The sequence below is a fragment of the Melitaea cinxia genome, chromosome 16, assembly GCF_905220565.1.
Source record: "Melitaea cinxia chromosome 16, ilMelCinx1.1, whole genome shotgun sequence".
Classification (NCBI taxonomy): domain Eukaryota; kingdom Metazoa; phylum Arthropoda; class Insecta; order Lepidoptera; family Nymphalidae; genus Melitaea; species Melitaea cinxia.
This window is the reverse complement of record NC_059409.1, coordinates 13,350,758-13,371,187: the sequence shown is the minus strand read 5'-3', so window position 1 is coordinate 13,371,187 and position 20,430 is coordinate 13,350,758. Positions and strand designations below refer to the sequence as shown.

Below are 20,430 nucleotides of genomic sequence, written 5' to 3'. Positions count from 1 at the left end.
ATTAGAATAATATGTATCCTTAAAAAAGCGATAGAGTTTGGGGATATACGGATACTTATTAGGGCCTGTTTCACCAGTTGTAGATAACGATATTGGACGGAGGGTATCCAACGAATAACAGTTTTTGACGTATTATTCTTTTTGCAATAAAATTCTACTATATTTACGAGATGCTTCTTTAGTTTACTAATTGAGGAGAAGCGGGTCCTACCTATGGTTTATTCTACCTCCTGCTGTTAAAGCCTGTTTATAACTTATGTGTAGGATAAATTTTATTCGTAGCTGGTAAAACATGCCCTTAATATATCAAGGTAAAACTAATGAACAGTAGAACATAAAACAATTTTGTATACTTAGATAACAGACCGAGTTAGTTAATTGGCAATATTTATCTCGAAATTTTTGTGTGAAAAATAAATACAATATTACAGGATGGAGTTATGAAAAAATAAAGTAATTAAATTCAGTACTAGGTTCATTTAACAAAAAAAAATTCTTCAACTCCCTCTGTAGAAAATTTTAAATCTTAGAAATAGATACAGGACAACAAAAAAAAATTAATAACATTCAATAAACTTTATTTAAATATAATACAGAATTTTATCCAAAATTTTATGAATACTAAAACACTATGTATGAAAATATAATACTGCATTAAAAAGTTGCAAAAACTTTATGAAGAGCAATGACCTACTTATTTCATAATAATGTAACTCTTAAAAAAATGTATAACTTTATATTATAGTAAGATGTTTTTACAAAAATAAACGGCGGTGTTTAAGAAAGGCGATGAGATTTTATTGAGTGAAATAAATTAACCATCAAAATTAAGATAAATAATTTAATATAACAATGAGTAGCCAACTTATTTATTTATATAATTTCAGCTGTAAGCGCTGTAAACGTGCTCATATTAAAAACGCATAAATCGACTGCAGCATTTCTGGCTCAGAATGTCAATATTAAATTTTAACAGCACTTTTATCACGCCTTATTGAAATTTTCGTTCACAAAGTTATTTATACTTTATTTTTTATTTCGTTTATAAAATTAAAATATCACTTTTAAGATACGTCGGTAATATGTAACTGCCAAAGCATTAAACAGTTATAAAGAAATAATTTATAAAGATTTTTTTTGTGTTTAGTAAAATTTTATTTTACGGCGTCGAATAAACATGTTCATTCAATGAAAAGCTGCCTTTATTAACAAGGTTTGTATTGGTCCTACAGATATTATCAGTATAATATTATTAGATATATATTCCTTTTATTTCGAGACTACTCATATTCGTTTTGACAGAGATTAATACATTAATTTCTTAGGGCCTGTTTCACCGTTGCCGTTAACGCTATTTGACATATGACGGTATCCAATAGATAAAAGATTATGAAGAATATTTCTATTTCGCTATCGAATTCCAGTTTCTTTTTGGGATATTTCTATTTGCAAATATTAATCTAAAAGTTGTAGTTTATTAATTGATGTCAAACAGATCCTAACGGAATATTTTACCAACTATTAAAGTATATTCGTAACTTATGTGCAGGATAAACTGTATCTATAACCAGTGGAACAGGCCCGTTATGTTTTACAGCTAAACGATAATATAAGATTTGATTAAGTATAGGATTGGCTTTCAATAATGCCGAAATAGACGAAATTTTTTCACCAACATCAAATTAAAACGAGAAGAATTACTAAGATATGTATAAATACTATTATGGATATTTTGAGACTCCCATTCCGAACACGCGAGCGCGATTGAATGCCGCGTCACCTTATCTCCTCTTTTGATACTATTGAAGGCGATTAAACCTATCAATCTATCAACCAAATACATATAATTATGTCACGTCACCTCAAAATAGAAGTTAAATAATAACATTTTTAGTGTCACACAATATGCTTGTAACACATACATATAAATCACGAAAGATTTAATTTAAATACACAACTAAACGTAAAAATAACTTTTTTTCTTTTACATTTAAAATAAAAGACATATATGTATATATACATATATATTTACTTTTACAATAATACTTTACATTGATAATAAGGCAAGAAGTATTTTGGTAGCTTATTGTTGCCAACTGAGGAATATAAATAAACTTATAACAATTTTTTTTTATTTACTTATAAAATTAATGATATGTTACTATTCCGTTATTCTTGATTGTTAATAATAATTCTAAATGCTGAAAGTAACAATTAATATAAAAACAATAAATTATTAATACTTTAAAGGTTTAATAAAATTTAATATCAATAATATATTAATATAGCAACCGGTAAAACAGGCATTATGAATAAAACTTTACAAATATATTTTTAATTTAATTTTTCATAAATATTATAAACCTGTTTTACGTATAGTTACTGTTTATATAAATAAATGAATGTAATTTTATATTTTATCAAGTATATATTATATTTTTAATGAAATAAATATTTAGCATAAAATCTGCGTATAGACGTCATAAGATAACATTTTTTATACAAAGTTTACATAATTTTATTGTATTTTATTATACAAAGTTTACATAATTTTATTTTATGAATTCACGAACCGAAGAATCGCGAGAAATAATCATAAATCAAAATCAAATCTTAAATATACGCATAATATCCATATTTTATATCACAATAATCATAAAAGATAACGCAACTAAACTATATCCTTGTATGTGCATTAAGTTTCCGAGTAAATTACATCTGACTCTTTTAAACATCCGTCTACGTACTCGTATTAGTAAGAGGAAAAATAGAAAACATAGAAGACAATATTTTTTGTAAATTCAAAATAAATCGTTCTCAAGATAATGTCTGGTTTTTAAGCAAAATGTATTGGATTCAAAATAGTACGTTGGTCAATAAATTTGGGTAATTATTTAACAATAATTTGGGATTTGGAAAAATTGGTCATTTCCAAGATGTTTTCATCGACGTGTTAATGTGCTCCAAAGCCCTGTTCCTAAATTCAAAACTGTTTATTTTGCTAACGATTCTTTAAATTTGGAACCTGTCGTTTTCGAATTTCAACGGCGAGAGAAGAAAATCTGTTTTTTTTTTTTGAATGTAGGAACGGGTCTTAAATCAGTAAGTAAAGTTTTTTCTTGTCGCAGATTTTAGACTGAAGGTAAAATCGGTCACTATATAAAAGTGTTTACATTTATATGTATCTACATTAATGTTATATATTTATACAAAAATATTTAATATAAATTATAAATCCTATTATTATATTTATTCAATAATCTTTAGGAAAGTATTTGGTTTTAATTTTTTTTTATATTTTACATGTTTTCTCTATTTCAATAAATAAAAACTGGCTTTCAAAACGTGCTTAAAATATAAAATAGAATAAATACAATAAAGTAAGCTTAGAAAGAAATGTAACAAGTTTTTCAAAAAGTATAGAAAAAAAATTAAATAGTATAATTCACTATAAAATCAACATGAAATGTAATAAAAAGTAACATTTTGGTGTAACATTTACGTTTCTAAAAATTTAGTCTAACTGAAACGACATTAAAAGTCCAATCTTTCTTTATTTTATTATAAGTATCAGTGGCGTAGCTAATCTGTAACAAGCCCCGTTTCAAGATTTTATCTAATTCTAAAACCATTCGATATTTTATTCAACATTAAATAAAAAAAGAAAACAAAAAGTAACAAATTATTAAACGCCGGAATATGTACAACTAATTATTAGAAAGTAATAAAATAGTTTGTAATATGAAATAAAAATTAAGCCCATACTTTTAAATAAATAATACAAGTGCATTAGTCCCTTATATCCGTGGGGGCCACTATTAATTGACACAGAAAACACGGCGGAAGCTACGTCCCTGTACAATATCATAACGAAAGTTACTGATTACTAAGATGTCCAAGCCTGTTATATATTACTATCTACTGAGATGTCCAATGTTTCTAGATGATCCCGGTTCCAGCAGCAGAAGGTCGCTCAGGAGTCAATGCCCTCAATCAGCGTTTAGTATCTGGAACAAGCAATTTAACTTTTTAATCCTTAGCAAATATTCCCAAAAAATTGAGTTGAGTCCTGAGCGAGCCTGTACGAAAAACCGCTGAACCGAGTCAATTATTTTGTTATATATGTATATATAAATATATTTTTTACTTTTAAAATTTTATATTATTTTATATGTATGTATTTTTATTCATTTTAAACTATTGAGCTTCTTCTAAAGGCTTCCATTTCTTGATTGACTCCGGTTTTTCGATACAACGCCGCGTTAGGTACTATTAAAAGCTACAAAAGTTAAAACTTATAAACTAAAAATAAATCTGAATTAAAGAAATTAACTAATAAGATACGCAATAAATATTTATACAAATACATCTGACAGTGTTACTTAGTCGTACTAAGTAGTTATACAAACATTAAAAAAATTTAGTATTATGAAATCAAAAGCTAAAATAACTGATACATACAAAACTTTGTCTGAGTATTTTGTTTACTTCTCTGTGTAAATGATTCACGGCTGGTTTCATAGTTGTGGGTAAAGTTTATTCTTGAAATAAGTAACGAACAGACTTTGACAGCAAGAGATAGAACAGGCCATAACCTGTTTCTCCTCAATAAACGAACTACAACTATAGATTTATATTTGGAAATAGACAATAAAAATATTTTACAAATTTAGTGGAATTCAATGGTAAAAAAAAGAAAAATATCAAAAGCTTTTATCTGTCGGATACCTTAATCCGTCAAATAGCGCTATCCACAACCGTTGAGACAAGCCCTCAGCCTTGTAGAATGGATGTGTTAGTAACATTAATAGAACGAATTTATTTTTAAAATCTAGTTTTCTTCGGAAAGCAGTGGTGTAGGACGTTTACAGGCTATAAAAGAACACGATATAACTCTAAGGATTGGAGCAGTAAAAACTAGTGAAAATTAAATGATGTGATCCTCTATTAACTTGTAAAGATAACAACACAGTCTTATAATAGAATGCTTCCCCGGCCTTCTGATATAACAAACATGCCCAAGGCTCTTATACTCAATGGTAATATGCTGCTATGTGTATATTTATTTCCAATTTTTAAATATTTATATTTTGTAAACACAAATGTGTAGACAACAGATATGTGCTTATGTGTAGTGGATGTTGCATTGAATACAACTGTGCAGAAAGATAATAAGGGTGATGACGTATTCGTCTCGCCCTCACTGCTTAAAAGTATGTCACTTATTGTGAAAAATCCTTTTCATAGTCTTTAAATAGAAAAAGTATTGCGTATGCGTTTAAAGCCCCCTTTATATATACTTATTTAGTGCTATTCAACTTTGGAAAATGTGTGGACACTGCGTTAGCTGCTGTCGACCGCCAAGTTTTGTACCCTGTGCTGTTATACATTTTGCTACTATTCACATTTAAAAATATAATATATCTTTTTGTTAAGTATTAAAAATGATATTTTAATATAGGCATGAAGCTTATTAAAAATTAGCTTAAATAATTATGTGCAAATCTATATAAATAAATAAAATTGGACTGCCTGTTTGTGACATTAAAATAACCGCTTTTTACGCATGTGGATGTTTACACTGTACATATACCTAAATAACATTTTTTACAATCTTTGTCTGTCTGTCTGTCTATCTGTCTGTTTGTTCCGGCTAATCTCTAAAACGGCTGAACTGACTTTCACTAGCAGATAGCTAATGTATTAAGAAGTAACTTAGGCTACTTTTATTTTAGAAATTTATTTATTTTATAACTCTGCGAACTGACCACTTTTTGTTAAATTCCACGCGGACGAAGTCGCGAGCACAGCTAGCGTAAAATATGTCACGTCACACTTGGTAGGGGCGGTCTTATACTCGTAAATTTGAAACTTTGACAAGGACGTGGAGGAGTCAAAAAAAAACGTAAAATTTGTATGACGTAATGTATCAATGGCCCTTATATGGAAATAAATATTTCTTCTTTAACTACCGATATACCGAAAAGGTTTTATCATAATACATATAAAAAGCTATATTGCCTCGTAGATACAACAATTATCAAATCTATATACATGGAAACATTTCTGCTTATATAGTGATATAGTCTATATTAGATTAACAAAAGAACTCACTCACACAACAAAGGAAATAAAAGGCGATGACGTACAAGCGGCAGTCGCTCCCTAAAGTATGTCGTTTATTAAAACGAATGTTGAGGGGCCTTTATCACAGTTAATTTATAAACCTATAATGCACCGTTGGTTTTATTATCCTGTCAATCGTTATCATACATATTGTTAATATACATCTATCCTTTATTTAGACGGCTGATAGCATAAACGTTTTGAACAATGATTAAAAAAAATCAATGAAACCATTTTCAATTTAAATTCATAAAAAATCGCTGACTGATAAATCTTGAGAAGTATGTTATAATCACTCAACACTTCAGCCTATCGCAATCCACTTCTGGACATAGGCCTCTACAATTTCGCGCCAAAAAGGGCGTGAACTCATATGTTTTGCTCATATAGTCACTACGCTGGGCAGGTGGGCTGGTGACCGCAGGGCTGGTTTTGTCGCACCGAAGACGCTGCTGCCCGTCTTCGGCCTGTGTATTCCAAAGCCAGCAATTGTGTGGTTATCCCGCCATCGGTCAGCTTTTTAAGTTCCAAGGTGGTAGTGGAACTGTGTTATCCCTTAGTCGCATCTTACGACACCCACGGAAAGATAGGGGGTGACTATAGTCGCCTTTTATTTCCTTTGTTATGTGAGTGGGCTTCTGTTAATCTAACATATACTATATCACTATATAAGCAAAGATCTAACCATGTATATAAATTTAAGCATCTTTAATGCCGTAGCCACACAGCTAATTTTTTATTATCTATACATATAATAAAATGGTAGGAAAGTCAAAATTGTACTGAATATTTTTTTAAAAGAATACTTGGGGGTGTGATCTACAATCGATACCGAAGCCAAAAATATAGTTTTTAGAATTTTTGTCTGTTTGTCTGTATGTATGTCCGGGATAAACTCAAAAAGTACTGCATGGATTTACTTCAAATTTAGCACGAATATTATTAAGAATTCGGGTCAACATATAGGCTACATATTATCGCGCTATCACCTACGGGGAACGAGCAGTGAACCTTTATTTCCTCAACGCGTTCTGTAATAAAGTGTAATCTAACGACGCATATTTGAATGTTGTTGTTATTATGTTAATAACCATGCTATATAAGCTACTAGCTTCACACTATAAAAAGTAGTAGTTGTAGTAGTAAAGTAACTAAGCCGATAAACTTAATTAAATGAATATAAGTAGCCAAGACAATTTTAAAGCAGCGCCATCTATTAGATTTTTCTGTAGATATGAAATGTAAAGAAGAAACGGGTAAATGAATGTTATTTTAAAAGGTATAATCATAGGTATTTTTGGTGCTGTATAGCGTTCACGCAGATGACGTCGCGGGCAGCAGCTAGTTATTTATATTTAGAAAACTAGTTGACATGATAAGCGTTATCCTTTCTTATGAACTGTGAAATCGTTACATTTTTCGAAATATTTCAATTTTCTATGCAATTTTCTTAAATTCGTATTCCGAAAAAACTTTTGACAAAAATTATAGCTTAAAATCGTCTAGGATTGATCGAGTCGTTCTCGATTTATTTTTATTTATATAGATACAAAAAAAAATTACGAGGGCGATAACACGACTAAGTAGGAATTGATATAAATTTTATGTAGTTGATCCCCATCCTGTTTAACCACTGACTCCATTAACACGCGTGAACAAAGTGATTTGACAATTGCTCAAAGAACAACAGGGCTGTTACAAAATTTATTTTTTAATTGTTTTATTAAGCTTATATATAAAGTTTAGGATATTTTGGAAAAACTTATTTACGACTAGGCATACGTATAGGGTAGGGCTCACCTGATGGTAAGCGGTCACGTAGCCTATAAACGTCTGCAACACCAGAAGCATCGCAAGCGCGTTGCCGACCCTAAACGTAACCATCTCCAGGAGCTCTGGCCACATTACTCACCACAGGAATAAAACACTACTTGAAAGCAATATTAGTTAGCTGCGTTCTTCCATAAGCTTGGGGTAGTTTCCCAGTCGGGCTTCTCTAGATTTTGAGCTGAATCCTGGTGTGCTCTACCAGCCAGGATAAAACACTGTTACAAGAACTAAACTAATTGTTACAAGGTATTGTCATACTCATTGTAAAATTATATGTAAAGATACAACACCTTTTATTACGAGAATTTTAGTTTTTTTATATATTTACAAATGTAATATTATTATTATATACTTTATTGCACTAAAAATAATGCACAAAAAATTACACGTAAAGTTGATGGCAAAGATGGACTTATTCCTCGAAGAGATCTCTTCCAGTCAACCAATGGTCATGAGAGAGAGTGTCATATAGCGAGGAACACAGTGCAAGAAATAACAACGTAATAGCTAAATAACTGTCTTATAGATAGTTGATTTTGGTTGCTAAAATATTGTATAGAAATTATAGTTATGTGAAAACAGTTTTATTTTTTTTTATCTAAGAATATTAATTATATATTAAAAATAGTTACAAACTAATACGACTATTTTTCAAATGATAAGCTCTACAACCAGAAGTCCCATACTCTACCTGTTTATACGAACGAATAACGAATATAATACGAACAAAATACCAGGTAATGCAATACTTTTTATTAAAATAATAAAACGGTTTTTTGTCCACTATAATTTAAGTAAGTTTTAAAGTAAATTAAAGTAAAGGTATAAATAATATCGTAAAAACACTATTCTTTTAAGTAAAATAATTGTTTCTATATGTTATTTTATTAAGGAAGAGAAAACAGGCAGTACAATGGCATGGCATAGTGGCAAGTAATACAGGTTCAACACTGGACTAGACGAACATATTTTTTAAGTGACAAATTTCCTTGAAATTGCCTATCAATGGAATACTCAAGGACAGTTATAGAATACGCCATTATAATTAAGTTAATCGATTAATATTCACACTAGCAAGACGAAACCGCTATCAAATCACTCAATCGTCACCGTAACGTTTTTTATGTAGTCTATTTCTAGCTCATTAACCGCATCAAATCAAGCAAACAACGAACAATGGAAACTGACATTGTATAAATTTTTCCTAGAAGGCCAACCTTAAGATAAAACTTAGGCAATTATTTAAATAATATTAAGAAAAAAGTGAGCCAATGCGTGACCAGAACTAAACCATAATTATCGTCACGCGATTCCATCAAAATAACCATTTTAACAAATTTTAAATTAATGTAGTTAGTTGGCAAAATTATAAGTGTAACATAGTAATTTCCACTTACGAATAATTATCCTCATTAGTTAAAATAAACAATAATAAGTATGCAGTAAACAGTTATGCAAGAACTGCGACCCTGCATACACATGACTCGACTATACAATCATGAAACCGGTCGATTGACGTCAATGGTGGGTGGGGACGAGTATAAAAAAATAACTATCAGTTTACTATGGACGCGGAACAAGGCATAACTATAACAAGCTATTGTCTCCTTTTTTACTTACACAATTAACGTTTCATTTACGACGCACTGTAAGTGAACTGATAATAAAGTAGTTGAAATGCTCCGAGTTTAAGTGTTGACTATATGTATTTTTATTTTATCATAATAATTGAAAAATTGAGTATAAAATGTGATGCTTGATCATTGTTTTTATCGTGTTTCGCATACACGAACATTCGATCAAATCAAAATGTCATTATATTAAATAATAATATCGGTTTTAATAAGTATATTATATTTGCAATAATGTTTTCATAAATTCTGCTAGCACCAGATGACGAGAAGGAAAATAATGAATCGTAGTAGCTGAAGTTGTGGTTTTTATCAGCTTCTGCTTATAACTGTAACCTAGATTTTACGCTGTACAAGTTTTTCATCTGTCACTTAACCTTCGCAAGCCTATATTGGTAAACCAGAGCGTTGAATTAGAATATTTAATTCAGAATTAACACTAAAAAACTACACTACCAGTTTTTTTTTTTTTCGTCTAATGTGCTACACCAACATTTGACGCGTACTATAAGACACTCCCTATAAAAAACTATGCAGTTTGAAATACACACACACCTCGTTTAAACAATCATTTAACCAGATCTACTGGTAGTATGAGCGAGTTTTGTATATAAATAAAACAACAAAGTATTGTTTTCTCGAATGAATTAGTAAAACATTCCACGACACATTTATTACATGTACAAATTTTTATGCAGAAACATGCCATGCATATAAATTGTACATATTAGGGCCAGATGATGTCGAAGTTGTGATTTACTTTTTTTGTGTGTAAGTATTTCAAAAATATAGGTATAAAGTTTAATTTCGGCTTTGATTCCTAGGTAATCTTAATTCAGGCGTTTACTCGCTTAAATAATAAACTATACTAAATAAAATCTTGTACATTTGTGTTAGAACTTAGACGGCGTATAACTTTTGTACTCGTATTTCTGTAACTACTACAAGCATAAATAAATAAAATTTATAACTTATCACTGCTAATTTAAGTATAAAATAAAAATTATTTATTTATTTAAATGTAACAGTATAATTAAATTGTTTTTTTTTTCTTAATTATTTACAATTTTCTTCTGCTTTGCATTATTAATCCCGGCTTCTATTGCTAGGATCGGCCTTCTGAATAACGCTTCTCAACTTTGAGCGATCTTTTGCATCACTCTGGGTTAGATCATTGACTCTCAAATTACAATGTAATAATGATATTCAATGATTATATAGTTACAGTTTGATAGAATGCGTAATACTACTATGTCATACATATGCTGCAAATGTGTCACGTGTCATGTGGTTTCATTTATTCAGATTATATGCGTATTTTGAGTTACTTCAAATTCTTTTTTTTTTTTTCGTTAACTAAAACCAAGTTTTCGAGCAAACACACTTAATAAGTCATCATATTTTATTCTTCAAAAGTAACACTCAAATAAAAATTAACCCAACAGTTACACATAGAGTGTAAATATTTATTATCACCAAAGAATCTTAAGTACCTTCTAAATCCCACGTATAATGTTCACGATTATGAAATACATATAGTTTCCTTAGTTTAATTGGCCACAATATCTGCTGTGTGGTTGCGGTCGTAAAGAATATAGCTACCCCCTCTCTTCCCGTGGGTGTTGTAAGAGGCGACTAAGGGATAACACAGTTTAACTACCACCTTGGAACTTAAAAAGCCGATCGATGGCGGGATAACCATCCAACTGCTGGCTTTGAAATACACAGACCGAAGTCGCGCAGGTTTACACCACCGTTTTTAATCGAGGCCTCACAAACCTTAATAATCTATTTTACCTCCTACGGTTAAACCCTATCAGTAACTTATGTGAAAGATAAACTTTATCAACCAGGTGAAACAGGCTCTTAGAGGATAACGTTATTAGACGGATGATGATATCCAAAAGATAAAAGCTTTTGATATATTATTCATTTTCACCATTTTATTCCACTATACCTATATATATTTGTGAGATATTTCTATTCGTAAAAATGAATCTAAAAGTTGTATTTTATTAATTTGCGGTGAAACAGTTCCTAATTTATTTAAGTAAGTAAATAAAATCATTTAAATTTATCTTTTACGTATTTTACTGGCAGCTTCAATTAACGCACTTTATACAATTTGTATAACTATTTTAATTAACATTATGCGTAATGAAACTTTATTTAAAATATTTATGTAATACAACACGATTATACGTTTTAATTGTAATTAAGATCAAATCTAAAGAATAATGTATAAAGCTACTGATTTTTTCTTTATAGTTTTTTCCACGTCTATATTTGTGATTATTTCTTCTTTAAATCATAGTATGATGCGTATAGTCATATCCTCATTATACGGAATATCAAATGCATTTGATGCATACAATGACGCGTTTATACTTACAAAGGAACGAGCTATAGGTTTACTACAATTGTATATATGTGCAGAGATAAAATAAAAGTAATGTAAGTTATTGACTAGCCCGTTGGCGCAGTTTGTAGTGACCCTGCTTTCTGTTCCGGGGCTTGTGGGTTCGAACCACACCCCGAGTCTGGGTGTCATATAAATATTTATTTATATATGTATTATACACGTGTACGTTTATCGAAAAAAAAAATGTAGCTATACCAGTCGGCTGTTACCTATAACACAAGCTTTAAATTGCTTACTTTAGGAACAGATGACCGTGTGTGTATGTTGTAAATATTTATATGTACAATTTCACAATAGAATCCGTTTTAAAATGCAAACGGTTGACACACTTGAATTATCGTTCCTAATCCTGTTTTTTGTTCTCTGAACGGATGTCGGCATCCGTCCTATATGTCGGTGTTATCCATAATGTTAAATAGAGCGATTTTTGAATGACTGCATTACAATACAAGCGATACCGTTATTTTCTGATTTAATTATACCGGTCGATATCATTTAACGGTATCGTGACGATAATATTGACGACATCGTAACTTGATATAATATTAAGTACATAATCGTCTTTTGATATTATAAATTCGTGTGTTGTAAATAAAATAAGTTAATTCATAAGAGTAAATTTGTCATAAATAAAATAAATATATACACACACTGTCGTCTGTTCCTAAATTAAGCAGTCATTGTTTTAAGTAACAGCCGACCGATAAACCTACATACTTATAACTTTTGTTAACTGCTGTATTAAAAATATTAAATACAAACTAAAATTAATTAAAATTACTCAAAAGAACACAAAAAACGCTCGTAAAATCAATGAATTCCCAACTTTATATGATAGCTTTGAATAACACCTAATTATTACTTGTAGTTAATTTCCTAATTAGTTATTTAACCCTTATATAATAAAATAAGTTAAAATTAATCATAATAGTATCAAAACTAAGGTCTTTGACATTGAAATAAAATGATATAATTATATAAACCGCCGTTCTATTTTGTGCGTCATCCAATAAATTTACATTAAGTAATTTTACACGTGCAAATTATTATTCATTCGTACCTACAAATATTTTAATAATTGTATTTACTCGCAAAGCTATGAGGTAACAAAAATAAAAAATACAGTCGAATTAAGAACAACCTCCTTTTTTCGAAGTCGGTTAAAAATGTATTGATTTATATTATGTTTATGCATAATAATTGATTCTTTTAACGTAATCAGTTCCGTTTGTTATTGTTGAACGATAATGTTTTAACTAGCAATTACAATGAAAAATGCTATCAAATTATTAATTAAAATAAATATTAAAAGGCAAAATTAGGGATAAGCGATAGTAGATAATTATGTACGATAATGAACCTACCTAAATAATACATGACGCGTTAGCGCAACGGTTACAGCACAGGTTTGTGGCAGTTGCGCTGGCGGTTGCGGGTTCGTCCCCCATGTCCCGGCACATGACAAACATTTGTATTGGCCATACATATGTTTGCCGTGGTCTGGATGTTTGTGCAGTATTTGTGGGTCTCCCCACCGTGCCTCGATGAGCACGTTAAGGCGTCGGTCCCGGTTGTTATCGTGTACACCTGATAGCAATCATTACTCATGGTAGGAAATATATCCGCGGACTCGCATCGAAGCAGCGTGGTGGATTAAGCTCTGATCCTTTTCGCAGTTGTGGGCTATTACATGCTGAAGCGTAACGTAAATAATATACCTATAGCTATATCATATATGTAACATTCACCTATATGCATACAGTAAATATCGGGTAATTTAATTTTGAGTGTATTCAAAGTATACTAACAAGACCTATTAATTTATTAATTTCTATTAGGGGCCTCAATCAATAAACAACAATTTTAGATTCATAAGTAATGAATACAAATATTTCAAAGATATTATTTTATGGCAAACTAATAGACATCATTTGTTTGATCAATTTTTCAAGACTCTGTAAATAAAGCAAGACCATCCATCCGAGCTTAAAAGTCATTGTTAATTTTTTTATACGACTAACGCCGAGTTGCACGAAACAAAATTAAAATTTTTAGTAGAGATTAAACTAATTTAATCACATGAATTTCATACAATTATTGCGTTTTTCGTGGAACTCGGCGTAAGTCGGCAAAGGAATGTAATGTCCAATTTATCGTATTACGTGGTTACCGTAACCTATAAAGTATAGACGCCTCAACACCAGAAGCATCTCAAGCGCATTGCCAACCTTAGTCCTGATCCTGCCCAGAAGCTCTGGCCCCTTTACTCATCACAGGAACAATACACTACTTGAAATAGGTATTATTTAGCTGTGATCTTCTGTAAGGTTGACATACTTCCCTAGTCTAGCTGACCCAGACTTTGGACAAGGTATAACCTGATGTGTCCTACTTCTACAGAATATAATATATTATAATTATAGTTCCCTTGTGTTACGAAATAATTTATACTTCAGTCCTATTTCATCTTGTAACTTGTTGCCCACTTTTATTTTTATTATTTTTATTTTTATCTACATATATAAATATGAATCGCTATAAATGTACGCTCGTGACTTCGGAATGCACCAAACGAGATAGTTATTTTTTTTTTGGGTTTCTTTTTTATCAGGATCAGGTTTTTGTAAAAATATTTAAAAAAAAAAACAAGTCATTCACGAAAGACAGATGTCGGTTCGAAGTTCGCCAGGTGAACTACTATTATCTATATAGTTCTGTTATGTTACAGTAGAACTCTTCCTGTATATTTCAGATACGAGCAAGTAAAAAAATACAAACAAAATTACGAGTAATAATTACACATTATTACTTTAATTTCAATCTGATAGAGGTTTTCTAAGATTTATTAATCACGTCCAACGAGCATTTGAACTAAGTTTTAACTAACACACGCATCTTGTATGTGTGTCAAGGATATCAAGTTTGTATGTTTATTTAAACTTTGCAGAAAAATAGCTTTCTTTTCTCTTTACATTTTGACTTTTAAGCGTGTTATTAATATTTAAACGTGAATATTTCATTGACGTCATACATGCGCGAAAATACCTACAAATAACTCAGTGAGTTTGCTTGAGTTTGACAGCCGCTTTTAATATTTAAAAGACCACTTAAATATTAAAAAAATATGAGTAAATTGCGTACATTAACGACGCACTTCCTAATGAGTCACTAATGGCAAATGTAGTGTGACTTCTTGTTTTTCAAATAAATTTATGTAATACAGAAGAAACATTTTGACCAGCAAATTACATATATTTATTGACTGTAATCGCTCGCTATTTTATAAATCCCTAGCCGCAAAATAAATAAAAGTACATTACGTTCCAGCAATTGATAAATATAATGAAGTTCAGTTATTTTAAAAGCAATAATGACTAATGACATTTTAGATATCAACATTATGCGAGACATTATCGATGACGTTAGGTGTTGCGTACTGCGAATGATATCGTCAAGATTCGAGTCACATCATTGTATACAGTTCGTATGTTTACTTTTAATGAGAGTGCTTAAAAGTAAAATCTAACATCAAACCTTTTAAAAGTGTTTATTCAAGGTAGAACAAGCTTTACAAAGATTCCACACGTTATTAAGGCATCAATAACAAACGACTTACCTTTTTTGGCAGCGTTGGAGACTCGAACTCGTCCTCGTCGCGACTCGACAACGTAGAACATGACGAGCAGGCTGAATCCGCCGAAAGAGATCTCGACCTCAGCCAGTTCACTTCTTCCTCCGTCGCACCAACGGCTATACCATCGGAATAGTCACTAACAACGACGCTGGGAGTCCTCACACACCGGCCTCTCGTCTCGCACCCTTCGCTACCCCTTCGCCCCAGTTCGACCACGCTAGCTTCAATAAGAGTCCTCTCCCGTCTGGGCGACATTGCGTCCGGCGGAGGGGTGATATCGCGAGGGTGCGAATGCCTTCGTCTCGGCTCCAGTTCCACGGCGGAATCGTCACTCAAATCGCGGCTCCGACGCCTGACAGCGGCTCTGTCGTCGTCATCTGAGGAACTGATGTCTTCGCAAGGACTGGACGCGCGCGGGATGCGCAGGTACTGCATAGGTCCTGGCTCGAATCGTCGCAACAGCTCGGAGACGCGCGGCTGCGCGTGTCGAGAGACGCGCGCGGTCGTCGGCGCGCGCATGCCCGTACTGTCACTCGCTCGCCGCGCTAGTTGCAACTCCGTAGGCGTGTTGCGCGCCTGCCCCGGCGGCACTCCGGCGCCGAGCTTCAGGTAGAACAAACTGTGGCTCAAGGCTTTCTCGCGGAGTATCCGACGGAAGTCCTCGGGTGGTGGTTGCTCAAGACGTGGCATTTTTCTGCAAATAAAGCAGCTGTTGCAAAAAAAAATTTAAAAATTTCTACATAAGTTGTCGAAAAGGACACCGAGCAGATCATTTGACATAACCAGATGGATATCCATTACCCCCTTCTATACCTATCCTTCATTATTTATGTGTAATTCAAAACAATCTTTATTTCGAATAGGCCACGAGGATATAATGTTTACATCCAGACGAGGCAAACATTATCCATGCCACTGCGCAACGACTAAGCATATTTTAGCTATTCTCAACTTACGTCACGAAGCGCTCGAAGTTGTTTGTAAATAACTGAAAAACAATAAATTATTGAGTAATGCTACGAACCTGGAGTAAGATTTGTTTATCGCTAGGCTGTCTCAATAGAAGTACGCCATGCGATCTGAAAAAAAAAAAAAACAACGTCAATTTATAAAAAAAAAATTGTACACATTATTTATTATTCTTAAGAAAAGAGGTGAAGGTGAAATAACTCCTGTTACCTATGTGTTAAAAGATGAAATTGTAATGCAAATTTTATTTAAGAAAAGGTTTATACTCCACACACCTCGCAAAGCAAACGGTTACAAATGCACTGTCTAGCGTAGCAGCAAGGAGGGTGAATGTATTATCATTACGTAAACAAAACATTGTCTATAACTAATACTGCGCAGATACCTGACGAGAACAACGTGTGTTAAAGTTTACATTCGGCATTATCTTCATCATTTTATAAGCAACTAAAAATCCCGTACGAGAAACATATAATCAATTGATTTTAATCTTGAAAGTATGTATTTTACCGATGAAAGTTTACAATAATATAGCTTATACATTAGAATAACACTTAGACTATAATTTTAAAATATAGTATGTAAATTGTCCAAAATATAATGATAAATGTCAAGTAAATCGGAAAAAATCTGCCATCTTCGAGCTATTCTGGCGTACGCTGCAAAAACTGTAGAGTTTACACGTAGGTATATAATGTATAAGAGAAATGTTTATCTTAATTAGTCCTACAAAAAAGTCTGCGACAACATATATCTATCTTTTATGAGTAAGCCATTATTGCCAAAACAGTGAACCATAAATACAATAAAAATTGATAATATATTTCTAATGCATATTTGGTAGTAGCAAATCGATTTCTAAGTCGCAAAACCAATTTTGATGAATTTTAGTATAAAGATAGATATTTAGGAGATAATAAGCTACTCGAAGTACTTACTAATGCTGCGCAGACGAAGTCGCGGGTACCAGCTAGTAGTTATCTATACTAATATTATAAAGAGGTAAAGTTTCTAACTTTGTTTGTTTGTAGGAGATAATCTTCGCAAGTACTGATTCGATCGTGAAAATTCTTTCACTAGCAGAAAGTTACACTATTCAGGAGTAATAAAGACTATATTTTATTGTTATTGAACAAAACATTCAGTGAAAAATAATACTATGCGTAAATCAAGTTGGAGAAATGCGACCGAGATGAAAACTTTACGATATATTTGCATCAAAAAATAATAATTAACGCCCAGCGAACTGGACACGGATCGGCTGGTTAGTGAATAATTATGAATCATTTGTAGTATCATATATATAATATTTTTTATCGTTTTAATATGTTTAAAAGTTTCTAACATTAATTAGAATACCGAGCGTATTTCCAGTCACGTCACAACACTCAATCATCACATTGTAATGTTAATTTTGAAAATTTTAGAAATGTTTAGTGCTTCGAGTGGTACCATTGTGACAATTATAGTACCTAGCATGCCATATAGCATTTCACACTGTTATACGTATTATTCTGTAATTTTTTTTCAATCTACGTGTAAATTATATTTTTTAAAGATTAAAATGTACCCAATCTATTGTAACGCAGCTAGTAAAGCTAATAAGAAAAATGTTACCAATTGCCAAAAAAACTATTTTTTGCTTTTACAGCGCCTATCTTGTTCATGATCAACGATGATTAAAATAAACGATTTTATTTAATCAATAATTGATATATACAAAAATTATTTCGATGTAAATTCGAATTTATACGTAGTTTCGTAATCTAAAACCCAAAACAATAAAATCTAGTTATAACTGGAAAAATCTAGTAAGCGAATTAATCCCACATAATCAAGTTTCACATAGTAAAAACGTAAACAAGCTTAAGGCTATGATGCTAACATACACTCGTACAATAGGTCTGAAGAAAATCAAGAGAAACGTTTAAACGTTGCCACTCCTTAACAATGCGTTGTATTATTGTAGGTTAACTGGTGTCGAAATGTATTCGGACGAATAACTTCCGAATCATCATTCAATCATCATCATCATATCAGCCTATCGCAGTCCACTGCTGGGCATAGGCCTCCACAAGTTCAACTCTTAAAACTCATGTACTCAGGCAGGCGAGTTGGTGACCGCAGTACTGGCTTTGTCGCACTGAAGACGCTGCTGCCCGTCTTCGGCCTGGATATTTCAAAGCCAGCAATTGGATGGTTATCCCGCTATCGGTCGGTTTTTTAAGTTCCAAGGTGGTAGTGGAACTGTTATCCCTTAGTCTTACGACACCCACGGGAAAAGAGGGGGTGGCTGTATTCCTTACTAATAACTGCCGAATAACTGTACCAAACTAAAGAACTCTTGTTTCTGAGTTAATTTTCCAGGATAAGATTTTTTATAAAAGATACAAAATATAAAGTACCTACGGCGGTGCGAAGTTTGCCGTATCAGCTGATTTTAAATATTACTAATAAAATTTGCGATTCTCATTAGAATACAATTACTTTCCCTGGAACCTCGATACCTCACTCACCACAGGAACACACAAGTCAAACATACTACTTGAAAGTATTATTTAGCTGATCTTCTGTAAGATTGAGGGGTGTTCCTTCCTCTCATTCATATCTCTATTATCACTCATCATCTTTAAGTCATCGCATCAATCTTGATACGGTCTCGTCATTCCTTAATCTCTAAATTTCGTAACACAAAAATATTTTTTATAAATTGGCTTAGTAACGTTATTTTAACGTTAAAAATACAGAAACCATAAACAAAAAATATATAAAAATTCATTTATAGAAATTTAAACTTAATAAAAATTTCCATTTTCGATTTTATTATTCGTTAAATCTAAACAATAGATTTTATAATCAATTATATATGGTTATTGTTACGCATACGTAAGTTTAATAAAACACTTTTTTCGGATTTTATCGCGGTTTATTGTTAACTTTTGATTCCCGACGTTTCGGATACTTTACAGCAACCATGGTCACGGGAGGACTATGACGTGACCATGGTTGCTGTAAAGTATCCGAAACGTCGGGAATCAAAAGTTAACAATAAACCGCGATAAAATCCGAAAAAAGTGTTTTATTAAATGAGTAAAATTCGCGTAAACATTAGAAAACAACATACGTAAGTTGTTATAGTAACAGCAGAATGTAAATACGACAGAAATGTGCATTTAAAGACTGCGATAGGTATGTAGGTATGTGAGTGTGATACCCTCTTGAAAAATCTCATAAAGCTTATTAAAACATGGCTAAATACAGACCAAATTCCCCTAGATCTCATAGCCCCTCATAGTCTCATATGAGAATTTCGTCTATGTCAATGTTTTTATGAGGTTTATAAGATTTTTATTCCATAGGGTAGAATATATTCATACCGCTTTATCATCATCACTACAGCCTATCGCAGTCCACTGCTGGACATAGGTCTCCACCAGTTCGCGCCAAAAATGGCGTGAACTTATGTGTGTTGCCCATAGTCACCACGCTGGGCAGGCGGGTTGGTGACCGCAGCGCTGGCTTTGTCGCACCGAAGACGCTGCTACCCGTCTTCGGCCTGTGTATTTCAAAGCCAGCAGTTGGATGGATATCCCGCCGTCGGTCGGCTTTATAACTTCCAATGTGGTAGTGGAACTGTGTTAACCCTTAGTCGCCTCTTACGACACCCACGGGAAGAGAGGGGGTGGCTTTATTCTTTAATGCCGTAGCTACCCAGCTACCGCTTTATCATAGATTAGACCTACAATGTTATATCAGTAGTCGTCATTTTGGAATTAACAGGCTGCTTCTCTCAGATAAGGGTTTTTGATCTTAGTCGT

General features: G+C 32.2%; 1 protein-coding gene across 1 annotated transcript; it reads right to left on the bottom strand.

Annotated features, from left to right (window-relative positions):
• Positions 1-3,534: 3,534 nt before the first annotated feature.
• On the bottom strand, positions 3,535-16,711 carry LOC123660764. Its single transcript, XM_045595798.1, has 3 exons — positions 16,668-16,711; positions 15,626-16,337; positions 3,535-4,007 (listed from the first exon to the last, which is right to left on the bottom strand). The coding sequence occupies exons 2-3, from the start codon at positions 16,331-16,333 to the stop codon at positions 3,990-3,992; spliced, it is 726 nt and encodes a 241-aa protein (XP_045451754.1). The 5' UTR covers positions 16,334-16,337; positions 16,668-16,711; the 3' UTR covers positions 3,535-3,989.
• Between the last annotated feature and the right edge of the window lie 3,719 nt (positions 16,712-20,430).

What these genes read in the sequence shown, in the direction of transcription:
- LOC123660764 (XM_045595798.1), bottom strand. Translation starts at nt 16,333, where the DNA reads ATGCCACGTCTTGAGCAACCACCACCCGAGGACTTCCGTCGGATACTC.